At 34.4% G+C, this 23,998-nt stretch overlaps 1 protein-coding gene across 3 annotated transcripts; it reads left to right on the plus strand.

The window, feature by feature from the left end:
- Nucleotides 1-429: 429 nt before the first annotated feature.
- cyp1d1 (cytochrome P450, family 1, subfamily D, polypeptide 1) lies at nt 430-23,169 on the plus strand. 3 transcript variants are annotated; one of them, XM_088630115.1, is made up of 7 exons: nt 430-733; nt 1,421-2,293; nt 2,942-3,065; nt 7,978-8,067; nt 9,168-9,291; nt 11,120-11,206; nt 13,384-14,056. In XM_088630115.1, exons 2-7 carry the CDS (start codon nt 1,454-1,456, stop codon nt 13,535-13,537), a joined length of 1,419 nt encoding a protein of 472 aa, XP_088486241.1. In that variant the 5' UTR covers nt 430-733; nt 1,421-1,453; the 3' UTR covers nt 13,538-14,056. The 3 variants fall into 3 exon arrangements, with proteins under 3 accessions (XP_088486241.1, XP_088486242.1, XP_088486240.1); XM_088630116.1 differs by lacking the exon at nt 13,384-14,056 and adding an exon at nt 20,922-23,169 and having other exon boundaries at nt 432-733; XM_088630114.1 differs by lacking the exon at nt 13,384-14,056 and adding an exon at nt 14,063-15,726 and having other exon boundaries at nt 434-733.
- Nucleotides 23,170-23,998: the final 829 nt, after the last annotated feature.

The following is a 23,998-nucleotide window of genomic DNA, read 5'->3' on the forward strand; positions in this document are numbered from 1 at the left end:
ATAGCTACTGCAGCAAGGAATGGGGAGTATTTGAGTAATAAAAAGCATAGCAGAATGTTTATACAAAATGCATAAATCGCGCACATACATTTTGCAAAGCTGCTATTACTATCAAAAATAGTATAGTTCCTTTTTGTGCTGCACACTGCGCGCTCTTGAATTTAAGGTAAATATATATAAAAAAGGATTAAAATTGCGTTATCGGGCTGTCTGCAATTATTAATAATGCATTTTATAAACGGAGGCTAAATGTTGTTTTTTGAAGAAAAAAGTCCAGCCCGCTGCAATATTGACCAAATTTAGCTTTCCTTATTGTATAAACTGGACATGGAGAAAGGGAGGGGGGTAACAACACCCCCCCGATTTTACTGCGGTGGTGTCTCCCCACATCTTTTCTTTCTGTTTTCCAAACGCTGTCTCACGGCGATCAACAACAACAACAAAAATGGAAGGCAACTAATTCATTCGCGTTGCTTCGTATGAAAAAAAAAGTTTCTGGAGGAACAACAACAATTCTGACAGGCTACAAGGGTCAAAGGCTCACCTTTCAGTATGAGCGCTTAAATATTCAGCTCTTTCTACAAAGCCCTTCCCTCTTCACCTCAATCTGATTTAAATATTTAGTCCTGCTGCGTCGTTACAAGTCATGATACCTTGTAACTGATTTAGAGGGGGCACTTCATTCTTGTAAGAGAAGTCCTGGAGCAGCCTAAAACTTTATCTGGGCATTTTCGTAAGTACTGCAGTGTTTACTTCAAAGGTTTTTAAAAAAGTAGTAGGGCTTTATGCTTCACTCAATTAATGTTCTTTCTTTTAACAAATTAGTATTAAAGTGTACACGCTAAATTGAAAAGATGTCACTTTTTCAGTTGCTTTTTGTCAGGTAAAGATCAATTCTTTTCAAGTGAATTTTAGAAGTTGTCATACAGAATGCAACGTACTGTAGCCTATTACAGAGTGAATTGTAGCTAGTAGTGATGTCTGCCTCCATTTAAAAAATCCAAGTCTATAAATATAGTGTTTTTTCGTAAGTTTACACTGCTTATGTATTTACTTTTTAATGAATATTGTGTATTGCTTCAATTCCTGAAGAAAAGACAGCAAATTAGTGCTAAATATACAATAAAATCAATTATGGTAATTGATCATTTAAAAAATGTAAAACATGTAAATACATTTATTAAAGTTAAAATTGCTCATTTTATTTCCAGGATTTGAATTTGAATGCAATGATTCTTGCTGTAGAGCTGTGAATTGTGTAAATTCCTAAATTTTAATATAGTAAACATGCATTAACATTAAAATAATATTTTTTTGTATTTAATAGTCCTCATTTTTATTGTGTTTGCCCTTTACCCCTATAAGTAATCCCAAACATTTTAGATGTGCATGTTATTAATTAACATATTTTTCTCATTAGGCTCAAAGTTTTCACTGACTCTGGAGTGTGAAGATGGCTGTCAAACTGTTTATATTAGAAGGTCCATTTATTCCCTTTTGTGATGTCACTGTGGTCCTCTGTGCTTTTATTGTGATCCTCATTGCCCTCAGAAGCAGGAAAAGTGTGAGAAAAGATCTGAATCATCCTCCAGGACCAACACCCTGGCCAGTCATTGGCAACATGCTGCAACTAGGGAATCAACCACATATATCCCTGACAAAGATGAGGAGAATATATGGAGATGTGTTTCAGGTTAAAATGGGCTCTTTGCTTGTGGTGGTATTGAACGGTTATGATACCATAAAGCAAGCACTGGTCAGACAAGGAGAAAGTTTTGCTGGTAGACCGGAATTATTTACGTTCTCTGCCGTAGCAAATGGGACTAGCATGACTTTCAGTGAGAAATATGGCGAGAGTTGGATACTCCACAAGAAAATATGCAAGAACGCTCTGAGAACCTTTACTCAGACAGAGGCTAAAAACTCTACCTGCTCTTGTCTCTTGGAGGAGCATATTTGTTTTGAAGCCTCAGAGATGGTCGGCATGTTAATGGAACACCCTTGTAAAGAAAGTGGTTTAGACCCCACAATTCCAATTGTAAGCTCAGTTGCTAATGTGGTCTGTGCACTGTGTTTTGGCAAAAGGTACGATTACAATGACAAAGAGTTTCTCACCATTGTCCAAGTAAATAATGAAGTGCTTCGAGTTTTTGCTGCAGGAAACTTAGCTGACTTCTTTCCCATGTTTCGTTACCTGCCAAGTCCTGGCCTCAGGAAATTAGTCCAATACATAGAAAGAATGAACAGTTTTTTGGCCCGAAATATTGAAGAACACTTAACTACATTTGATAAGGTAAGAATGTTGACAACACTCAGTCATTCTGCTTTGGTGTTGGACGTGACATGTTCAGACACAATTTGTAATGTGGTGTGAATAGTTTAAAACTGAAAACAATTTTCAGAATGCTTTAGCGGTGTGGTGATAGCTGGGGAATTGCAGCAGCATCTACATATGGATCAGTATACTGTTATAAAAGAAGATGGATGAAGGTCAGAGTATTGTTATAAAAAAAACATTTTTATTTGAGTACTGTAACTGTTTCAGAAGGACCGAAGCCTTATTGGTAGTTTTGATTATGAGGGTATTTCTTAGTCCTTTAGGTTTCCAGTTGCTTTTACCAAAGAATCATATAACAATTGTGGAAAAAAATAGATAACGTGGTTTTGTGGAAAGACTTGTGGCACAATCACTTCAATGTGTTTTATATATTGTACTGCCATAAAACACATTAAGCAGTACATCTCTAGAATATTCTATTACTGCTTATTTAAAAATATCCCATTCACCCTATAATAACTGAACTCTCTGTAAGTCCCAGCCTCCTTGCACAAATAATAGCAATTATTTTACTATTCACATATTCTTTGCATATTTTAAGATAACAAACTATGGTGTTCAATATTGTCTGTATTCCAGAACTAATTTTATTTTTCTTTGTAGAATTGCATCAGAGACATTACAGATGCATTGATCGCTTTGTGTGAAGACAGGCATGAAGAGAGCAAGAATTGCATGCTTTCAAATAAACAAATTGTCAACTCTGTCATTGACATATTTGGGGCAGGTAAGAAGCTGTGCTGATTCCTGCGTTATACTGTATATGCCAGTGGTTTTTGCTTCTGGTTGGTGGGTATCAACTTTGTCCAGTACATATTCACTGAGGATTATGATGATAATGATGGGTATGTAGCGCCCATCATTATCACCCATTAACACCCTTTTCATATAAAACCTTTCATGGTACATGATAATTACTTTAAGTAAAATGTTGGCTTGGGTACATTGAAAAAGATGATCTCTTTAATAAAGTTTGGAACTAGGTTCAACCAAATACCAATTCATCGGGCTTTAATTAGGCAGTACAGTGGCTCAGTGGTTAGCATTGCTAACCACTAATTCCTGGGGTGCCATCTGCATGGAGTTGGTATGTTCTGTGTCCAGGTGGTTCTACAGTTTCCTTCCACAGTCCCAAGACATACTGGTGGGTTAATTGACTTCAGGGAAAATTGGTCCTGGTGTGACTGAGCGTGTGCATGTCTGTGTTAGCTTTTGTCTACTGTGCAATGGACTAGGCTCACTGGACTGTGATATTACGCCCAAGATGTACAGTAGCCTGCCTTGCGCCTGTTGGTTGACAGGATACAGTAGGCTCCAGCTCCCCAACAACCCTGTATTGGATAAAGTGGTTAGAAAATGGATGGATGGTACCGCAAAGTTCACCAATATCCTACTTCAAATTCAACTGACTGGAAGAAAAAACGAGAATGTTCAAAACGGTGTCATTCTGAACACAGTCAGCCAGTCTGTTTAGAAAGCTACAGCAACAATTGAAGAATCAACCTGAGTTTGAGTCCTTTCTTCACAGTGAGAAAACTACAGTATTAAGTATTTACTAAGGAAAACTGTTCTAAAAATGTCTAGTCAAGAAAGCTGTTTTGGTTAAGAATTCACTAACTGAAGAATAATCCCTGGACCATTCTTGAGAACCATTGAAACATGCAATGATCTTAACCTGTTCAAAGAGAGATTTATAGTAACACAAAATAACAACTCAAAATATTTTTTTTTTACATAAGTCTTTGTATGGACTTGTATGAAGCCCGTATAAACTTGTATGACTCCTTGATGAAAGCATTCTCCATTCGCAAAACAATTTTTTCCACATACTGTATCATTGGAACAAGTTAAATTAAGTCCACTCTGTTGTCATGAGCCCATCAGAACACACATTTTCTATCCTTTTGAAACCTCAACTTTAACTTTGCATCTTTTGGAGTTAATCTAAGAATTCTTTTTGTTTAGGAAGCATTGTACAGGGTAAGAGTTTCATTGTAAATTGGTAGTGCATTCATCTGGATACAAAAAATCCTCTAGAAATGTTTCTAATTAAAGTTTAGCAGGTAATAATTCTTGTTATTGTTAGAAAAACTATTTAAAAACGTGCTGTTTAACTTATGTGATACAGTCTTTATAAAGTAGCAGTCCCTGACCTATTAGCTTTCTGGCATTTGGTGGTACTGAGTTTACAATAGGGATTAGAATTACAGAAGCCTGCATTATAAAGATTTTCCTGGACATCTGCAAGCAATTACTGAGGACTCTTGACCTAATATACATATATGCGATCCACAGACGTTTTTTTTCCTTTCATTCTGGATGTTTTATTTTGGATTGTAATGAAAAATAGACTAGGAGGAAGATTTCTCACCTCACTATGGTCAAAATAAATATTATACAGATGTCATAAAATAGCTGCTTTAATCAACAAACTCTGAATTGAACAATACACTGATCAACTCCATACTGAAAACCATCTGCTCCTGATGGTGGCTTTCTATGTGGTTAATGCAAACGCCTTCAAAATAAAAAACTGCTATACATTTCAGTACTGTATGTCCTAATGGTAACTTTGTTCTGCAAATCCAATGTGTAGCTGCACTAGTTATGCTTTATAATGACTCGGTTCTTTTGTATGTGTTGAATTTTCAAAGTATTTGGTTTTCGTGCAATTTACATCATGTGAGAACATATTGATGGTTGCTGCTAGGCATATTTCTATTAGACTTATTCAAGTACTTGAATACATGAATATCTGTATACATCCATTCCCATTTAAATTTTAACTTGATGAATGGATTTTTGTTTGTTATTAATTCAAATTTTAATATGATATACATTATTTGCACATTAAAAATAGACCGGAGGTGCACCGTTGCCTTTAGTTTAGGCCACACATGTACATACATTTATACTTAATATAAGCCAATGTGCATGATGTCATGCTGTTTTCAGAAAATGCTGCAATGTATTCTTAAATATTTTCGGAAATTATTGCCAGGAAACATATTCAAGCACTTGACTTTTAACTTAAAAATATTATTATTGGCATTGCAATTCACTCTGAGGTTTGTCAGATGAGATGTCAGAATTTCTATTTATTCATACTGTAGGAAACAAATGTTCCACCACAAATTCTCGTGTTGCTCTTAGTTACATACAGTATATAGTCCTTCAATAGGAGTATTATGGTTAGAAAATAAGGATACAAAACAATTCCAAAGAAGAGGAATTGTTACATGTAGACCGCTCTATAAATAGTAGGTAATTGATCTGAGGACTTCATCCTGTGGTTTCTTGTAGCCAGGGTATTAATTTCAAAAACATGGATGGGTAGCCTGTTTCTGCAAATATATACAGTACCTCCTGTTCTCATTTTTAAATCCACTTCTAGAAAGCTTCTCATGTAGTAGCCTCTTATCTTCTTTTATATTGTAACATGAGGTTATTCAAAGACCAGCGTGCAGAAACTTGAACTTTAATGCCCTTAACTACAGCAGTGCAGTTTGACCTTTTGAAGTCCCCCAGTGAGGAGAGGTGAGGTGGGAGGAGTGTTGATTCATCCCTTGTTGTCCACCTCTCCCCTTCAAACCCTGAAATCCAGCCCAAAAGCAAAAGAGAAAGCCCAGAAAAGTTCTGGGCTAAAAGTTTTTTTTTCCTTGCGTCAAAAATGTCACAAAAAACATTATGGAATTTTAGCTCCCTTTATAATCAACATACATCTTATACAGTTAAAAAAAACAAATAAAGGAATGTGGAATACTACAATTTGGCAGTTTGAGCATGGTCAGTATTTTGCAAACTTCCTGTTATAGCAATGATATTTGAGTTTCCTTCCATGCTAGTGTGATTAGCCTTCCCATCTTTTATAGTCACATCGTACTTTATGGTACTGCAGTAAATAAAGAACATATTTTGAGATACTGAGGACATATTGTGTTGTAGCCATAGTAAATACCTAAGCATGTCTTAGCTGTCTACACTTGTCTGCAAAAAACAAGATTATGTTATCCAGATGTGGTGTCTGGTATAGTTCCAAGATTGAGGGTTATATTGTACTAAAGGTGAAAGATTCAGTATACAGTTGTTAAAGAGGCCCCAATTTATACACACAGTAACGATTCAAAGTCACTTATCACAAGAGTCTATGTAACTGGATTTTGATCAAAACTATTAGCAATGTATGAGTTTGCACGTTCACCTTGTGTTCATGTGGGTGTCCTCCCACATGGCTGAACCACATTGGCAGTTCATGGTAAAACCTGGACTCAAACATAAAGGTCCTAAAACAACAAGTGTGACATTTAGTGTAAAATGATATTTAAATAATTGAGGTGTAAAGTCAGATATTATGATTTTGATTAAAAAAATTAATTGGTGTATAAAGAAGAGGCCCTTATTACCATGTATAAACCCAGTGCTTTAAGCAGTTTTTAGCAGTCTTTTACATTCAGTTTTACCACTGAAAGAACAGAAACATGGGAGCCGTTGAGAAGTGAAATTAACTAAACAAAATATATTGAAACTGTTTTTGTCCACATGGAGTTTTCAAAATAAATTAAATTTATTACAAGTTATTACAGCCTATATACAGTATATTTTAAAGACCAGTTTGAAACTACATAAGAAAATAGGGGAAAATGGTAAGGGTTGTTAAAAAGAAAAACATTTATTTCATATTATGAAAAGTAAAATTTACAGATTATGAGACAGAGGCATTAAACAGATATTAAATGTTTCTCCCTGAAGAAACAGGCAAATACAAACCATGTCATTATTTGTAATATTCAGGGTTTGATAGTTGGTTTCTACTTTTTTACTGTTGAAGAGTAGCCCGAAGAAATCCACTCCAATAAACACTAAAAGAAACAAAATGTTAATAGAAGTAGGGAGAGGTTTAAAAATATATTTTACAGATATTGTTCAAGCCCAAACTTTAGACAAGAAAATCCACTGAGCTTTATTAAACCATAGCCTCTGCCTTTTTCCCCCCTTTTTTATTTATTCAACATTTAACAAAGTATAATACGGTATTAAAACTATCCAAGAAATTAGTGATTAGTATATATCGGTAGCTATTCCAAAATGAATTAATATATTTCTATGAAAACCTCATAACTGAAGAAGATTCAGTTTTTTCAAATTTTTATATTCGGTCTTAAAAAGAATCTCCTTCCTAACTGATTGATTGGTTGGTTGATTGATTTTCTCTGTTAATTTTCTCTGGCGGTTTCCCAGGTAAGCCCTCATAAAGCAGTTAACCAACTACTTTTATACTGAGCTGGCTGTTCCAGTAAAATAACAGAAACCAATAATAGTATAAAGAATCTATCACCATATAGTAGTAAACTAATTCTCCTCAGTGGATATTAATTAATCAGTTAAGCCAAGCTAAGAGCTACAGGAACATATAATGTATGTACTGTATGTGGCAATTGCTGCAAGTATAATACTGTATTTCCAGATACCTAGGGATGACACTGCTATTACAAGTGTTGTAATTCTCTCCTTGGGTATTTCTTCTTTTATTACATCTGCTTCTTAAAAAAATTGCCAATAGATTTGGAAAAAAAAAAGCTGGATAAAATTTGTGTCTGTTGTGATAGGGAATAATCTTTACATTTGTCCTTTTTTTGCAGGCTTTGATACAATTATAGCAGGTTTACAATGGAGCCTACTGTATCTTATACAGTTTCCAGACGTCCAAGCACACATTCACCAGGAAATTGGTAATTTTTAATCTTATGAAGTTTATTATTTAAAAGATGGCCTTTCTCCAAATTTACAGTAATGCATGAAGTAAATGTGAAAAGAAAGTAATTCGGATACATAGAAAAATGAGGAAAAACACAAACGATAACAAGTCAAAGTCAACAAGTCAAGAGATGGCGGGAGCAAAGGGATGCAGGCACCTGTTAGAGCTCCAATGCCTGTGCAGTACTGTGCGAGTAAAGTAAAACAATGCCCATTAAGCATTCAACTTGTACAGCAGGTGCTGTATAAGTTAAGGTGTGTAGTAGAAGTTCATAACAGTGTAAGTTATCACAGGATCTTTCAACAGAAAAAACTGTGTGGAGAAAGGTGAAACCTGAAAGACAGTCAGAAACTGACTGATCTGATCTGATTTCAATGGGTAATTTTCTCCTTCACCGTTTAATATTATCTATTATAATTTATTCCTGCTCCATATTAATTTACAACACGATAAGGTGATAACAAATTGCACTAATTTAACAAGAGCTTCTAATGTAAACCAGGTCACAAATTTGATCATTAGAAACTGATCCTTTTATACAGATACTTCTATTTAAAGAGATTTTGCTAAATAACTTTCTCTAAATTTGCCGATTTTCTTTTTGCATGGATTCTAGCATAGCAATGCAGCTTATACATGCCCCAGTAGTTTAAAAATACAGAAAATTGAATTCTTTCATGGATGGTATTGGTTTCAAGCACAACTTCTTTTTTCTGTTTCATTACTGGCAGAAATAATTCCACAATGCATGTTCTGTTGTGTTTTAGATATTTAGCACAGTCACTGCAATTGTGTTTTCATTTTAAATTGTTTTCTGTCCCTGAAAGTTTGTACATAAATAAGCATCCACATCTGTGGACTTGTGGTTTTTCTTTTGGACTCTTTTGAGCATCAATGAATATGCTGAATTTGTAAAGTTTATGTTCTCCTTCTTAACACAGACACTGACAGTAATTTCATTTATCAAGCAAATTGTGATGTTTTTGTTTTCCTATTCTGAAAGTGGTGAGCAAATTAACCTTAAAGCTTTGATGTTTTTGTGCTCCAGCTTACTCATGTGCTGTTTTTATCTAGATGATAAAATTGGCTCCAGCAGACTTCCAAGGTTTGAGGACAGACCAAAAATGCCTTACACAGAAGCATTTATATCCGAAGTATTCAGACATACATCCTATGTCCCGTTTACAATACCACACTGGTAAGTCCAAGAATCCTATTTTGAAAAAACACATTTCCATACCATAAACATTTTCCCGTTTCAGTCTGGTTTCTTCCATAATGTTAAACTATTATTGTTAAATTCAATAAATAAAGTCATATGGCATCAACTTTTAGATACATTGGACATAAACTAAAAAAAAAATGTGTTATTTGATTTAGTATTATGGCAAAAAAGAGGCTCTGAAACAATAATTTCATAAAACAATATGAAATGTGAATTTGCTATAATAGCTGAAAATTGCTGTTGCTGATTTATGATGGCTTTTGTAATATTTTGAAAAAAAAATAGAATATTCCTTTATACAGTTTTCACAGTGTATTGTTTGAAAATTGTGTGAAATCCTATTACTGTGACCTACTGTATGTCATTTCAATATTTCAGGTTATATCCCCCATATCTGACAGTACACTTCTTCAGTTCTTGGTATTTGTAAACTTTAAGATTGTCCACCATTTATTACACAGGATTGCACATACACGGTAGCAAACCAAAGCAATAGATCAGGGGTAGGAAACTGTGGTCCTTGAGTCCCATGTTTCTAGTTTTCATCCCATCTCCATTCTTAATAACCGCATTTAGCCAATGAAGTGGATAACAAGACAGATTAGCTGTGTTTTCCACGTCTTATAATTGGGTGTTAATTGAAAGCTGCTTGTAAAACCTGCAGGAACCTGTCAGTGGAAGACAAGGGTTGTCTGCTCCCATATTAGAGGTTAGCTGCTCTCGTAGCAGAGAACTTGATAGATGTTATACAGTACATCCTTGAAGCTATTGAATAAGATTGTGGACAACACATACTTTTTTTGAGTGCTTGAATGAATAGGATTGTGGACAAAATAGATCCTACATTCAGTTCTTGAATGAGTAATGTCTGTGTGGAGACTAACTAGTAGCAATACCTTATGTAAGACAAACAAAGAGAAAGTATTGAGCTGGTAAGATGACCCTCTGCTTTGGAGTGCCAGTTCTACACATCTGAGCTTTGTTTACACCAGACAGAGTATTTCTCCTTTTTGGTTTAGCAAACAAAGAATCAATTATAGTATGAAACTGATTGTTGTTCCTAATGGAATGTAAGAAATGTAAATCTCCATAATTTAAAGGTTTGTTTAGTTTACCTTAGTTCAGGGAGAAACTTGAAATGGTCAAAATACAAACCTTTTATTTTACAAGGTGAAATGTAATTTCTTTGTTCATCATTGACAAAGTTACACAGAAACAATACAATTATATTGTGTGACAGGTAATTTAATACATGCCTTTTCTTACAGCTATATGACACACTCATGAACAGTTAACCAATTTGATTTTCTGTTGTAGGTGTTTATTCATAAGAGCTGTAGTTTCATTGAGAGAATTCATTGAAAAATCCAAGATTAATATATCACAAATGGAAGTGTATACAGTAATATTTAACAATTTAGAATATATCGTACAACAAAGACATGGTATAGTTCTAGGTACTATACCACAAAACGGTAATCTAAAGGATTAATATGAAAATTATTCATCAAAATTTGAGATCTTTAGTTGTAATGGGAATAATTGTCTAGACTTAGCAATAATTACAGCTCTCTAACAGCTAACTGTAGATGCAAAAGTTTCAATATTTCCTGAACTTTTTAAGGGTTGTGTAAAGCTGAGTGAATAAATCGACTGAACAGTTAACATTGTGAGAATTAAGAGGTTTAGAAAAATGTCCCATGGAATTTTTTACAATTAACATTTTTGTATGGTGTGCAGCTATTAATTACATCTACAGGTATATGGATAGATCAGTCTTAACCTTGCTTTTTTAATCTAGTACCACAGAAGATACCATCCTCAATGGCTATTTCATTCCCAGAGACACCTGTGTATTTGTGAATCAATATCAAGTCAATCATGATGAGTAAGTATATTACTGTACTTGTATATTTAACAGGCAGTTAACTATGATGTAGAGATGTAGTGATCTCTGTGCTTCTGTATCGGCACATCTGGGTCGCTGTCCACGAGTGTCCACTCCACGGGTGGAATGGCTGGGTGGAGTCAGGCAGGCCCAATGTAGGCGCAGAGCTCAGAGCTTGTTTCATTTGTCCTACTCTAGTTCTTGATGCCTGCGGATTCCTAGTTTCATACTTCCCTGCCTTCACATCAGTTCTTATACTGTATAATTGTATAATGCCAGCATGCCCAAAGGGGTTGGGCAGCCAGTTGTCCTTGGACCCCTAGAGGATTTTTTCTCCTTACCAAGGAGTTTTTGGTTCCTCTCCTCCATTGTCTTCTGGTCTTTTCTGTTCTGTATTCACAACATGTATGGCCACTTGCATTGTTAAGCGCCTTGGGGCAACCTTGTTGTGAAAGGCGCTATATAAAAATAAATTGAATTGAATTGAATTATAACGAGAAATAGCTTTAGCTGTAGTGGTTCTCTCACATCCTGTGTTGTGATCTCTCACAAAGTCACGATTTTGTTAAACACTTTTTGTTTATTAATTTCAAGTGTAACACTGTAGTTTTAGTCTTGTAATAGAGAAGGCACAGCAGTAGTTTCAAAGTTATATAAAAAAAGTACTTGGCCAACATGCAACTAACATTAAAATGTGTTGTGCCAGACGTGTTCCAAAAAACTGCATTGTTTATGCACTGGCAATTTTTGACCTTGTGAGGAATATTACTTACATGTTGTTTTGCTTCATCCAGATGATTATGTTGATAAGGTGTGGAATATTGCTATACATTTTCTTCTTTAGTGATTATAGTGAATTTGGGTGACTGTATTGCATCTAAATGATTTCTACACTGTAATATCTGATTAGATCTAATAATGTCTACCTAATAAGGTGTATTCAGAATCCAAATATGAAGGACTTGTCTCCCTCATCAAATCAAATTATTATTACACAACTACTGTATCTTTAATTAATTAAAACAATTCATACAAATAATATAGCAATCATTAAAATAACTATATTGATTATGTTCCTATAATTTAGATTTATTTTATTATAATATTTAATTGTGAAATATATGTAGTATTATTTAATTATAATTATTAATAATTTGATGTAATCCCTCAACCTTTAAACATGATAATGCCAGTTCATCTAAATGCAAACTTTAGTCATGATCTTCAGTATATCCATGACTTGAATTTGCCCACCTCAGATCTCAGCTCAATTAAGCTTATCTAGCATGCGCTGGTAGACACACATATCAGCATCAACTTTTGCCAACTAATGTGAATTTGACTGTTGAGTTACAGCTTGTGTTGTTTGTCAGCATGTCTCAGTTAATTGTGTTGAAGGTGCCTCCTTGTTTAATGACAACAGTGGTTAGAACACTTCAGATAATTCTAAACCACAGTTCCTGGACAACCTAGTGTTATTATTGGACTCTTAAATGGATTGGGAAAGATGAGGAAAATCAATTATTGTAAGATGTAATTAATATAATTATGTTCAAAGAACAAGGTTTGGAAAAGGTGAATGAAATTAATCCTTAGAATTCCAGGGAGGGGATGCAGCATTTGTGTTTATTCAGATTTAGTTTCACTCCTTTTATCTGAGCAGTGCTGGCTGTCATGTTAAATGGAGCACGAAAAGAAAAACCTCAGCATTTAATTAATGACTCTATTAATAAAGATTAAACTCCATGTCAGGTAATGGTTGTTGTCTTTGTCTAGCACATCATCCCATAAAGACAACAAAGAAGGTCTGAGAAACAGAAATAAGGTGTTATTATGAGGAGGTGGAAGTACGTGAAAACGTTATGCACGGTAGAAAAAATAAAAAAGAGACCACTTTCCAGAACATTCCATATCCAAGTATTTATATTTCACAACAAGCACAACTATGTCAACACAGCTGCTTGTTTTGATGAGTTCTCTGCTCCGTCATGCTCTTCATCAGCGCATACATTCTTCTGAACATCGCCGTTGTAAGGAATTGTATATCTTTCTGATCCATTTATTTTACACACTTTTTTCACACAATTGTTTTCACATGAAATGCATCAAAAAAGAACTCACTGTAATATATGGAAATATGGAAACCCCTAACACCCATCGCCCATCTCTCCCAGCAGCATTCCCATCTATGGTTCTGAGGGCTCCTCAAATCTCGTTCATCAACTACAGTGGAACTCCAATAAAACAAGGCTTTCACTACATGCTCCACACCTCCACACCTTATGTTTGGGTTGTCATACTAATATAATAATACAATATATGTCAGAATAATATACAGCAATAATATATAGCTCATCCATAAAAACAGTAAAGGAAGGAAAAGGCAAAGTTTTAATGACTTCGGGGGGTGAGGTCGGTGCCTGGCTTTTAATTTTACTGTACTATGTCTTTACATTTATGAATCTGAAAGATTGCAAATTACATTCATGCTGTTTTTCATTTTGAATGTTCTTTCTCCATGATTGGCCTATGTTTTTATGTTTATGTCTAAAATCTGCATGAGCTGTATATAAAACACTTGGATCTTAATATACTGTAGTTATTCATAATATTCAGAATCTTGATCCTTTACATTTCCTATAGAAGCAGAGACTAGCATGCTATCTGTGAGTGTGAAAACAATGATATCTACTCCATATCTACAAAATTCTATTCAAGAAATAAAAGGTACTGTATTTTTAATTTAAGGTGAAAGAAATCTGACATTATTTATATTCGAGGATCAGCAACCTATATTTTACATTGGTGGTACTGAAAAAGTAACCATTAATAACCATTCATATTTGTTTTTTTCAGTGCTCTGTGGAAAGATCCAGACAAATTTCAGCCAGAAAGATTTTTGGATGAATCAGGACAATCAAACAAAGACCTAACAGAAAAGGTCTTGATATTTGGAATGGGTAAAAGGAGGTGTCTGGGAGACGGGTTTGCCCGTCTTGAGATGTTCATCTTCTTAACCACATTACTCCACCGTTTTCAGATTAAAAATGTTCATGGGCAGGAGCTGGATTTAAATGCTGATTATGGGCTAACAATGAAGCCTAAGCCATACAAAATCAGTGTTTCTCAGAGACTATAACAGCTTACAGAGGGCAAACGATATTTAAAGCCACTGGCAAACAACATACTAACATTATTGCAAGCTGAAGAATAAAAATAAAAACTAAGATAAATTAAAATGGCAGTGACAGGCTTTCCTCTTTGAAAGGAAGGTTCAGTGAAATATGAAATGATGGGAAAAACTAAAGCCAAAGGCAATAACAAGAAATGAGCTTAGTGTGCACTGCCTGATTTTAAAGCAACTAAATAAAAAAGAATGTGGAAGTATGCACTCGGTCTCATTAGTAGCAATTAAAAACTAGATCAGTAGTGGCTGAGGTCCTGCAAAATTTCAGGGTGAATTTGAATGGCCTGACTGGTTCATTTGGACAATGCAAAATGTTTATCAAGTCACTACAATAAAACTAATGTAAAGACTCTTTGAGTAGACAGTGTATTAGCTTCTAACTAGTTGTACAATATTCCCTAATAATGAAAGATAGTAATGCTCGTGTTACAGTTTTGAAATGGAATAATGACAATATAAAAAGGCTTATACAGGCAGTGTTCTGCTCAACTAAGAAATATTTCTTTGCTAATCTCTCCGTCAGGCAAAATATAGGAACACATTAGGAAACACTTTTACAAACATAAGAATGGTGAATATTATAAGAAGTAGAATAAATATTTACAATGTTATAAATGTAATTGTCTTTTAGATCATTGTGTGTCTTTATTAACATCTACAAGTTTTGTATTTAAAATCAGGTACTTCAGATGTGTGAATTCATCACAATATTTTGTAAGCTCTTAACCGTATCAGTTGCAATAATATGTATTGTGTTTTTTACAAAAATATTTTTAAAAATACTCAAATTTAGTTTTTTTTTAAATCAAGCATGTGAAAGTATATAATTTTTCCATTTCTCTTCTGTTGTCTAGAAATGCGCTTTTATTTGTTCACTTAAATGTGCTATGATTTAAACTAAAAGTAGGTTTTAAATAAATAGCTTTAAAATAAGTTTAATTTTGATTTCAAAAAGGGAATGTTTTGCATGTAAGCAGCAGGCAGGTTACTGTTAAGTATGGCTTTAAATATGAATTTGTATGACTGTTCAAATCAAAGACTTCATGCTGAATACTCAATGTATTAGATAAGGGGCCGTTGTTTAATTTAGTAAAGTAGAAAACATTCAGATCCAGTGAAAAAAACAATGCATTTCTCTCTGTTGAACTGAACCACGTTTAAGTTGAATGCAGCTTTAAGTAATTTTTAGAGAATTAATTTGTCCCACTATTTATGGTGTTATATAATCTACTTTACATCTATAACAGAGGCATTTTTAATGATTTATATAACTTGTAGAAAAGCTTTAAAGGAAATATTTTAAAGAAGCGTTAATCAAAAAGAAGAGATAAAACCTCACATCTAAAATTGCCCGTATAATATTTAAAAATTAAACACATTTCATAATTTTAGATAGCTAAGGTTATCAAACAGAAGAAAATCAAGTATCTCGTCTAGTTATATGTTACATATACACCCACACACCATCCATTTCTCCATATTTTATCTCCAAGATTTAAGAAATGCTTCAAGCATGTCTAAAGCTATTAATTCAAGCCTGCCTAAGCTGCTGTGGTTGGGATTTCAGCAGATATGTCTTATTTCAGTTCTTCCTCTAGGCATTGCAATTAGATTTGGTCTCTGTATTTACAAGATGTTTTACAATTTTTACAAAACATACATTGTAAAAAGCCTAGAAAATAGAGTTGTCAAAAAGGAAATGTGGAATAATGACAAAACCATAACTAAAAGCCATGAAGACATTCCATTAAATTAGATATCTAAATTATTCAAGAGAATAGTTTGGAATCCTTACTTTCTTACAATGCCAAATTATACATCTAAAGAAAATTTGAAGTAACCAGTGTAAGACAAAAGCATGGAATTATGATCACTCAGAATAAACTTGTTTACTCATTGTTGGATGCAATATGGGGGATTCAACCCAATATTATTTGTGTTGTTTTAAGTCTCCTGAGAATATAGTCTGGTGGGTTTTGTAGATCTCAATCAGTAGACCTTTGATTTGTTTTGCAAGGGCTAGTTAGGACAGGCATTGACATTGAGAGTGCTGAATACTATGCATTTGTTTTTCTCCTTAAATCAGACATTTTGTTCCCAGCAGTTTTGTGTATCTTCCAATACCCGTTCTTAATATATTGATAATACAAAAAATTCTAAAAAAAAAAGGTTTCAGTCTTTTGTTTGTTTCACATTTTACTTACAGTATAAGATGTTATTTTATGCATTTGTGGTGAATGGCATCTCAAAGATATTTTTAAACATTTTAAAATGAAAAAAAGCTTTATACAGTACCACAGTACATTACAATTTGCAATTAAATTTTTTCTGTTAAGTTTGAATTCGAAACATAATGACTACATCTCTAGAATATACAGTATAAGAAAGTAAAAATGACTGACAAAAAGTCCATTACTAAACTAAGTGATAGGAAACCAAAGAACCCAGCAATGCCATATACATTTTCCAGTAACGCTTTATTATTTATATTTAGTATTGCAAAAAAAAATCTGTGTAATGTTTTGCTTTAAATTTATGGCTTACCATGCACACCATTCAGAAGCTATTTGTTCTTCAGAGGAGAGGGTGGTAGTGGTGTGAACAACTTCTTTACAACGTGAATGTCATTTCTCGGTATATTAAACTTGGCATCATGTGTCTTTTTCCAAGACAACACTGAAACAGATGTGTGTGTGTGTTGTTTCCATTTTTGGCAGAGTGAGATTATTCTGTATAAATTGTCTTGTAAACTGGGGGAAGAACAAAATTGGCATTCGTGCCCCCAGGAGCAGACAGTAAAAAGCTGTAAATCATTCCAGGGTATCTTAATGTTATAAGGCTGTTCCAACAAATTGGAGAAGACTTTACATTAGGTTTAGTCGGAGAAAAAGAATGTCATTTGGCAGTGATGGCCCACTAGTTTGGAAGAGAGTGTTGCTGTGGAGCAGTAGACTGCAGCAAGTCTGAATACACATTTCTAATTCAAGGGGGAACATAACCTTGAAGGCACAAAAGCTAAAACTCAAGAGACATAAAAAGCATTGTTTTAAAATATAGTATTGACCTTAGTGGATAGACTTAAATTTAACAGTGATTCATTAACTCTTATGCCCATCTCAGCTTTATTGAAAATATGTCAGTGTAGGTTCTTTTATCACTGTAAATAAAGATCTATGAAACTTCACATAACCGTTGTAAATGAGGTACATATTTTTAAAATTTTGTATCTGCTTTTTTTAGTCAAAAGTAACAGCTCCTGCATGTTTCCTTTCTTTTTCATTGCAGGAGAATAAAGATACTATGACCATTTGACAAAGGGCTGTTTCATTCTGTGAGGTCTTTCAAATTTTACATACAATGTTTACACTCCAGTTTCACAATGATTATGTCCAGGTTCTTTAATGTCCAGCTTCTTTATCACTGTCCATCATCCTGGAACACATACTGTATATATATATAAAAAAGTAAACTTGTTGTTAATGTTATTGTTAATGGATTTTGTCTTTGGTTTTTGCCCTTTTGTGTTCATTGTTTCTTGTGTCTTACCTGTTTTTGTGGATGCACAATGATTCTCATTGCAGTGTTGGTGTCTGTTCTGTAACCTGACACTCATGGTGTAGTTGTCGGTCTTTGTTTACAGTAGATGTTGTTGTAAGAGTGTGCGCATGTGTGTGCTGTTCCGCAGCTTGGTTTTTAGAAGCCTGTTTTTCTTAAAGCTGTTAGTGGTGAGCTCCTTAAAAAGATACAGTTTTGGCAACATTTCCCTTGTTTTCCCTTGTCTCCACTTTTTGCAAACATGTTCAAAGTACTGGAGCACTGAAATCAATGCAGTACTTGTTTTGCTCTTCATTCTTTTTTCCTGTACAATTTAATGGCTTCTGCTCCCATTTTAACTTATAGCAAGGCAACTTAGTCACAGACCCATATTATATCAAAACATCAACCACCTGGTCACTGCGAATTGCAAGGGCAGATCGGTTTCAGTTTAATCTGGATCTAAAATACAAAGGCTTTGATTACAATTTAAATGGTTTAAAAAAATCTTATACTGTAAAGTACCAGGAAAACTTGTGGGAGTGGGAAATGTCAAAGTCCTCACCCTTTAAAAAGACTAGCACACTTTTTAAAATTTCTTAAAGAAGAGGTGTCTCCCGAATTATTACATCAATTTACAATTCAAGGTTCTGATTAAAAATGCTAGATTAAATGAAGGTATTAGATCACAGAAAAACTCATTTCTTTTCATTCCAAGTTGAAAACATTTTTATTTGATCGTGCTTTTAATCAGTGTTTTGTTTGTGTATGTACAGGACATGATGTGTTGTACTCTGCAGTGCTCTGGGCTGTCGTGCCCTGATGAACACTATATAAAAATAAATTTGACTTGACAAATTGTAATTATGCTGCCTGCCTCATCTGAATAATTAGAAACTGAAAGATAAAAGGCATTCCCCTTGATTCTTCTCACAAAACCCACGGAAATGTCTGCATACTGTAATTTGAAAAATAGAGCTACAGACTAGAGAGAAAAGGCTTCAGGAATTTTCAGACTTGCTCTGTTTGGCTATACTCATTCCACAAAAAGGTACCTTTGTTTTTTTCACTATTTCATATTTATATATGCCACAAAAATACACTTTGCAATATGAAACCCAGTTTAAACTGATTTAAAATATTTTTCATGAGTTTCTGAGGCTTCCATCAGAACCCTTTGTTTCTGTTTTTTATGTTGTGTTGTAATAGAAAAAAAAACATTCTGAATTCATGAGATACTTTTAGCTCAGTGTTTAATTTGGGCAAGTTCATTTACATACTTTGTTCATTATTATGTGGAATTTATTACACAACTAGGCAGTCAAACACAAACAAAGGATTCCACGATCATCAATGACCAGACTGGAAGAGCAGTTCTCCAGCTGATTGTCAATCCTTACTGTGTTAACTTGGCATCTAGTGATGGTGTTCTGAGACAACATCGAAACATCAGATCTCACATGAATTAGGATCCGTACATCTATTTCCTAGTACAGCTTTCAACTGGCAAATTGTCCGCAAAATCCCACCTTTGTCCCTCAGTATTTGTAGATTTGTTTATTATTTATACTGTATTTTGAATACATCAATAAATACATTATTTTGAGCTTTTTGAAAGAAACAAATGTGTACATTATACAGTTAACATTAAAGTTATAAATGTGTTAGATTCAAGATGAAACTCGAGTTTTCCATTTCAGTGAAGTTTCAACATCTGTGAAATATTTTACTTCAGATTAATGACTAAACATAATTACTTTATTAGTCTCTTTGTTTTCTTTTGGTGGTATTTTTATAGCCAGCTTCTTTGATGTGTGTATTTAATGTATTCAAAAATACTTGTATAAGAAACTTCAAATGAAGGATACTTGGGTAATACATTTGACTACTTTATTTTGTTGCTAGTAGTTAATTGATCCAGGGATTCAATCCAGACATTTTTTCAAATTAAACTCCTTCAACAATATGACTGTTTATGTTCCAGACTTCCACCACAAAATAAGTCAAATTTAATGTTACATAACAGCATTCACATAATGTAAACGAGAACCTCCAGAGACAAATTATTATTGAATGGATTCATATCTGACTGTCTGAAAAATAAGAAGATAATAACAGTTCATTTTATTAATCACATATTAATTAATATACAGAACATTATTTTAAACGTCAATACTTCTCAGAATCTGTATGTGTTTGTTAAAATTTGTTCTCATTTATATGGTTAAGTTTTCTTTAAAATTCCACCATTTCAAATGTATTTCTAAATATTATTTCAGTTCTTGAAGTGAAGACCTGCGGACTTAAAAGAACAGCTTTCCTGGTAAACAAACAAAATGTTTAGAGGGTGGTGCAACATTGCCTTTCAGAATGCTATTGCTCTCAGGATATACACACCAACCAGATGTGCATTGAGAAATGACAAACAGGACATATTTAAAGTATTTTTAGAACTCTTAATATATTACAGTACCAGCAGGACTCTCCAAAGAGGATTCTGTTGCTATAGATGTTTCAATTTTTAAAAACCACTTAAATTCTGTTACATTGTATGACTACTATTGTTGTTGTGTTTACCTCAATTTCATTTATATTAAAATGAATTTAACTGAGAAACATTTTTAAGTGTTTATTAATAGAAACAAGCTGTTTGGGCTTAGTTGTTTAACAAGGTTGTTCAAGAATTTTAGTTTCAGTTGAAAATTGTGAATCCCGTATTATTACTTACAATGAATAAAATATACTGTAGTATATCCTATGTGTAGTGTAAAACAACAGTACAAAATAGTATTTTGTTCTAATGTCCAAGTTTAGTGAGAAAGCTAAACCTAACCGCACCTCAAGTTTTTTTCTTGGCATTTCTGGAATGTTTATTGTTTATGAATGTTTATTTATCATGAGTTGATAATGTACTATAATGAATCCGAATATGAACGTGAAAAAACACAATTCAATTATGCCTGTTCATGCCATAATATTGCTAGTCATTTTCAGAATACCACAACCATAGACAAGACCTACCAACCTGGCCGTCACCATGACAACGAGATATGGACCGAAAACCCACAGGAAAACATTTGATACCTGTCACAGATGTCGGAGGGACATGCCGTGTAATGGACAGGAGAGAAGTCAAGACCCTATGTGTAGCGGCAAAATGGGGGAACACAGAGGTTAGCCCAGGCTCAGGGGGTCAGTCGATGTCGGGGTAGAAACCAATGCCCTCAGGCCACGAATGTGGGACGACCTGGAAACAAGGCGGGTCTCACGACATCCGTACCCTCAATGTTGAGCCAGGAGCAGAGGAGAAACAGGAAGTAAATAGGCAACACAACAAGACACACCGGAAAGACACGAATAATCGCAGGGCACTAAGAACAGGACAGAAGTGGAGCACCCTCTAGGAGTAGGAGAGAAGCGTGACAATACCTAGCTATTTAGGACCTGCCTTTGCAATTTTCTTCACTTTGTTATTTGGTTTTCCCTGTTTGGATTCTTGACAAAGTTTTTCTATTTTTAAAATTTTTGCCTGTACCCTGGTTTTTGCTCTTGGATTTCCTTTGCTGCCTTTGTTTGTATTGTCATGGACCCTCCCTATTTTCTGACAACTCCCTCGGAGTCCAGCTCGACTCCACTCTACACTGTGGCTTGCTACTCACCTGCCATTGGATCTGTCTTCAGCTCCGGAGTCCTGCACTTACAGTGACGCCTATTAGAAATGGCAGCTTAGAAAATGTACAGTATTAATTGTGATAAAATTGCTAAATTGGATAAGGTAGCTCTTACTGTATCTGAAATTTGATGGCAAAAGGGTGTTCTGAATGAGCTTGGTTTTGAGGGAAAACTAGGGCTAGGGTTAGAATATGAAATATATTTTGACTTCTGTTGTCTGTATGGTTTTGTCTTTAATGTCAAATACAAAAGAGGTTTCCAAATAGAACTCCAAATAGAAATAGAATGTATTTAATGCCAAATAGAATAGTTTTTTAAACTTTTTATGAGTTGTCAAGCCACTGGGCTGTCCATCACTTTAATGATGTGATCCAGACGGGGCCCACGGTGATTTACATGTTCATTACAGCCTGTTTGGGTAACTTTTTGCACATTCTTCCCTTTATACCTGCACTCATACACACACACACACACACACACGTTTGCTCATAAATGCACTCTAATTATGGTAACTACAGTAGGACATGAGGCATGTTTTTAACATTTTCTCACACTCACTCCTTCTGAGCTTGTTCATTCATTACAGACCTCTATGCACTTGGCTCATTGACTCTCAGGCTTAGAGTCCTGCTCTCACGGCACATCGCCCTCGGTGTCACACAGTGGACATCTCTCACATCCCTGTTCCCTATCTCTCTAGAACAGGCTGTTTCTTTTCCCTCAGGGATTGCTGCTTATTCAACTCTTTTCTCTTCCTTCCCCTCTTTCCCGTTCCCCTTCATATAGATATTTAATGTTCATTAGGTCCAAATTCCTTTCAGAATTGTTACTCTAGAGCCATCTCATTTTGGGACAACATTCAGCAACACACGATTGAGAAAGACACAGCCTTTTTTCACCTTGAGCTGCTTGGACAGAAATTCAGACACACTGACAACACACTTGTTTTGCTTGATTAGCTCTTCTGCTTTTCCCACATAAGGACAACACATAACATGGGAGCTTCTGTTTTGCTCCTTCTGTGGTCTGATCCAAGTTCAGACTGAAGCCTTAGCTTCTTCTCTCAGGGAAGTAAAAAATCCTCAATTATATGATTTAGCAAGGGCTGCTTTTTAGATTCCAGCGGTCATTCAACTGTGGTAGCTTAACTTCAGACACTTCTCTAAGAAGAGTTCCGCCACCTTTACAGTCACATCCCATATTTTGTCACAGGTTGCAATATAAACAGCATTTGATAATGAGTAATGTGGTGAAAACATCCAATTCCATCAGGACAAATGTTTAGGTACAAAGAAATATAATTTTCTCACCAGTTCAGTTATTTCCTAAGACACAGATCTGCTGTCAAATGCCTACATTTTGTAGGAAAACTGACCCTTATCTTAGCTCAGGCTTTTGCTCAACCTTTTTGAAATGGCTATCTACTGTCCAGTCATGTGTGTTGAAAATGTGCATCAATGAATCAACAAAATAAGCCTGAAACACATAAATGAATGCTTAAACACATGGAAACTGTATCAATAGTGATGAAATTTCTAACTAAGACAAGTTTGTTGTCTTTGAAAAATTTGCTCTTGAAACTGTATCAATAGTGATGAAATTTCTAACTAAGACAAGTTTGTTGTCTTTGAAAAATTTGCTCTTTTAAAGGTCTTGGTTCAAACATGGTTCAAAATGAAGAAGATAGCAAAATATGATATTGCCTAAAATTGTTCTAAAAGGTAGAATTTTTTTTAAAATATCTAAATCTTGTGGAGAATGTAACTCTAATCCTAGCTCAAGGTTAAATTCAGACTTTCTTTAATGTGTGTTTGGAACTTATAAGTCTTGTGAGTTGAATGTTTGCTTAACTGAATCAAAATATTAACCTGAAATTATTCATGTCAGGTTAAAACCATGCAAAATTGATCAACTGTGTTAAAATTGCTGATTCAGACAAGTTTGCTTTCATTTGAAATTTGCTGCTCTTCAGAATGACCATGGCTTTGAATGCTTACTAAGGTTAGGGTTAGAATACCAAGTAAATTCTGGCTCATTATAGATGTTAATGTGCTTTAATGAATCAAAATATCTGCCTCAAATAACTAAATGCCAGTGTAAAAGCATGGAAAATGTATCAATGGTGGTTTAATTTAGACAAGCTTGCTTTTATTTGAAATCTGCTGCTTGGAACCTCTTCAGAATGCGCATGGTATTGAAGGTGATCACGAGTAAGGATTAGAATACCTAGAAAAGTCTGGATTCACTTATCTACATGGCTGTGTTTTAAATGCAAAATTGAATTTAATTTAAGTGGAATTTATACTGCCTTTACTAATAAGAATAATGCAATGTAAAAAAACAATTATCCATCCAAAAATGTTTTGGTAATAGGGAAATACTGTATCACTTGGGTGGGT

The sequence above is a fragment of the Lepisosteus platostomus genome, chromosome 4, assembly GCF_059453375.1.
Source record: "Lepisosteus platostomus isolate fLepPlt1 chromosome 4, fLepPlt1.hap1, whole genome shotgun sequence".
Classification (NCBI taxonomy): Eukaryota; Metazoa; Chordata; class Actinopteri; order Semionotiformes; family Lepisosteidae; genus Lepisosteus; species Lepisosteus platostomus.

Bases quoted from the DNA above. Each gene is read 5' to 3' on its own strand.
- cyp1d1 (XM_088630114.1), top strand. From the start codon at position 1,454: ATGGCTGTCAAACTGTTTATATTAGAAGGTCCATTTATTCCCTTTTGT. The intron at 9,292-11,119 runs GTAAGTCCAAGA...TTTTTAATCTAG, and splicing joins CCGTTTACAATACCACACTG to TACCACAGAAGATACCATCC. The intron at 11,207-14,062 runs GTAAGTATATTA...TGTTTTTTTCAG, and splicing joins TATCAAGTCAATCATGATGA to TGCTCTGTGGAAAGATCCAG.